At 37.1% G+C, this 2,656-nt stretch overlaps 1 protein-coding gene across 1 annotated transcript in view; it reads left to right on the top strand.

Annotated features, from left to right (window-relative positions):
- Positions 1 to 2,288: 2,288 nt before the first annotated feature.
- The window catches only part of CCPG1 (cell cycle progression 1), a gene marked incomplete at its 5' end in the record, with an annotated part of 5,201 nt that continues 4,833 nt past the window's right edge, over positions 2,289 to 2,656 (top strand). The window contains one exon of the mRNA XM_010175342.1: positions 2,289 to 2,410. Within this exon, the coding sequence (XP_010173644.1) occupies positions 2,289 to 2,410 (122 nt within the window). The remainder of the gene's footprint in view (positions 2,411 to 2,656) is intronic.

The following is a 2,656-nucleotide window of genomic DNA, read 5'->3' on the forward strand; positions in this document are numbered from 1 at the left end:
TTTAAATCGCCCGTGGTTGTCCCTGGCACCGTGCCAGCATCGGCCACTCCTGAGGGGACTCGGTGTCACGTCTGTCACCTCTCGCTCCGGGACCTCCCGCTCCCCCTCAGCACGTGCTCAGCTGCAGAGCTCCCTGTTGCCACCACTGTGCTCCCCGCCGACGCACTGATGGCAGCGGTGACGGCATTCTCCACAGAAAGAAGGCAGCTCTGTGTGGCTTTAGTTTTTGCTTCTTCAGGTTCTTCATGGTTATGTGATAACTAATCTTTCTACCCCTGGAAATGAAATCAAACCCTGCTTTCCAGCTTCCTTTTTAAAATTTTTTTTATTTTTAACACAAACTTGCAAAGAAGTCCAGCTCCCTAGGAAACTACTTTGCATTTTTGTGATTCAGCTTGGAATGAATGTTTTACACAGCAGTCTTTTAATGCTAGGTTAATTCTTCTGTCAGAGGATTGGAACTTTTTATGAAAAAGATTTTTTTGGGGGGGGGTCAGTGTCAGGATAGTATTTTCCCTTTAGCTAGAGCTCCAGGACCCCTTTAAGACTTCTAAAGATGTAGAAAGCAACTAGAATTAGGTTTTAATCAATAACTGTATCCTAATCAGCATTAAACTGAGTTAGCTGGCTTTGTGATGATCTAGGAAGGAGATCTGAGAGGGGGCAAGCTTTCCAGGAAGATAGGTAATTGAAAAAGCTAAACTTTGGAAGCCCTTGCCGGAAGAGTGTCCCCTTATGGGCCATTCAGATATTTAATTTATTGTTTTCAATAGAATCTGCGAAAGGGAATATTACTGTAATGCTAGGGATTCGGGTAGATTACCAAAGGATACTGCACCTTAGAGTACCAGCTGGAAACACAAACCATTTACTGAGGAATGATAGCTCATTACATGCATTTTCAGTGTCTTTGCTACCCTTTCTCTGTTGCTAAATGTCTTTTTGCTTACTATGCCCAAATTACGATTCTTGGTAAGGAGTGGAACAGAGTTTGTTTTTCTGTAATTCAAATTCCTCTTAACATGAACCCCTTTACACTAAATGATGATCTTTCAGAGGCAGTCTTCAGAAGGTTCTTAGGATCTTAGGATGGACTTCTTCAAAAGTATCTATAAAACATAAATATGTAAAACAAATTTACTGTCACTATACTTAAATTCACTTAAGCAAGGATTTATACTTCCAATAAATGCTTATTAGGACTCTGCAAACTTAAAATCATTGCTGTAAAAATGTTACTTTCCCTTAGCTGAACTGAATTATTGAGGTTAAACTTGGTGTAGAGCACTGTCTGTTTTTAAGTTACTACTTGACAATACATTAAATAGAAATTAAGAGAGCACAAAAAATTCCTCAGTGTAATAGTATTTATAGAATTTCTTCTGTTTAATAATACACCCCCCACCTTAAATGCAGAAATAGAAGTCTACCTATTGCTGCCTTGGTTTTGAAAGAGATGCCTAAAACTTGCTGTTGCCATCTGCTGTAGAGTCAATTCAAGAGAATCTTAAAAGCAAAGCAATAAAAACTACATCAGTGTTAGGGTTTACAGAACGTGTGCATAGGTAGGGAGTTACTAGTAAAGAAGTTTTACTTGACAGAAAAAATTGGTGGCTAGTACAAGGAAGATACTTTTTTTCAGAAAAATAGTGTCTTGGCCTTTATCTGACAGTTGGAAGATAGGATAGGTGCTTACTCTTCAGCCTTCACTCATGGATAAGAATGACAAGATAGGGCCTGCAAATACTTGCTGCTGTGTGAGCAGTGTGTAATAATTACATTTCTGCATGACAGTTTAAATACCGTGCTAATATCCTTTTATTAATGTAATTTCACTAAACAGTAAAAGTTGTGGTTCTGAAATGAATAATGCTTGGACTAATGGTCTCCCTTTTATCCTCAGTGGCTTGCACGTTACTAAAAAAATGGCAAAAAAAAAAAAATCACACATATTCTTTCCTGTATTACTCTTGTTGTTTTGTATCTAACTTAGTTGTATGTAGTGTTCTGAAATTCCATCATTTGTTATCATCAAATAAAAGACAGTGTAATAGCAAATTTTTGGGTCTGAGAAATTGTTTGTAATTGGAAGAAACAGAACCAGTAAGTAACAATCTGGTTTTGAAATCTTGTTACAGCTCAACAGTTACTAGTAAGTACTGGGCAGAAATTGCAAGGTTAGAATGCTTCTGAATTGCACAGAAAATGAAGATGATGTTTAGGTTCATCTGTGCCTCTAACTGCTTAATGTAAGTCAGACTGTCAAAAGAATGTTTTTATCTTTGTAGGTACAATACAGATCCAGAAACGCCAGCAGCTGGTGACAAAGACACATGAATTAAAGGATATGAAAGATGACCTTTACCAGTGCCAACAAGAGCAAGGAGATAAAGTGTATCAGAAAGTGGGGGTAGGTATGATTTTAACTGGAAGTCATTCATTTATTCTGTCATTATATGTGTAATTTACACAAAGTGAAATTAATTTATTACACAAATCCGTTACAATTTTTTATTTAGGGAATTCTTTTTGAGAATGTAATTTTTCTTTCCCCTGAATTCTTGACAAAGATTTTGTATTTTAATCAAATCTGTTATTGGAATATGTTTAAACATACTGTTTAAGTCTGTAGTCCAGGAGTTACCTGGACACAGAG

This window comes from Antrostomus carolinensis, unplaced genomic scaffold, assembly GCF_000700745.2.
Source record: "Antrostomus carolinensis isolate BGI_N321 unplaced genomic scaffold, ASM70074v2 scaffold13209, whole genome shotgun sequence".
NCBI lineage: Eukaryota > Metazoa > Chordata > Aves > Caprimulgiformes > Caprimulgidae > Antrostomus > Antrostomus carolinensis.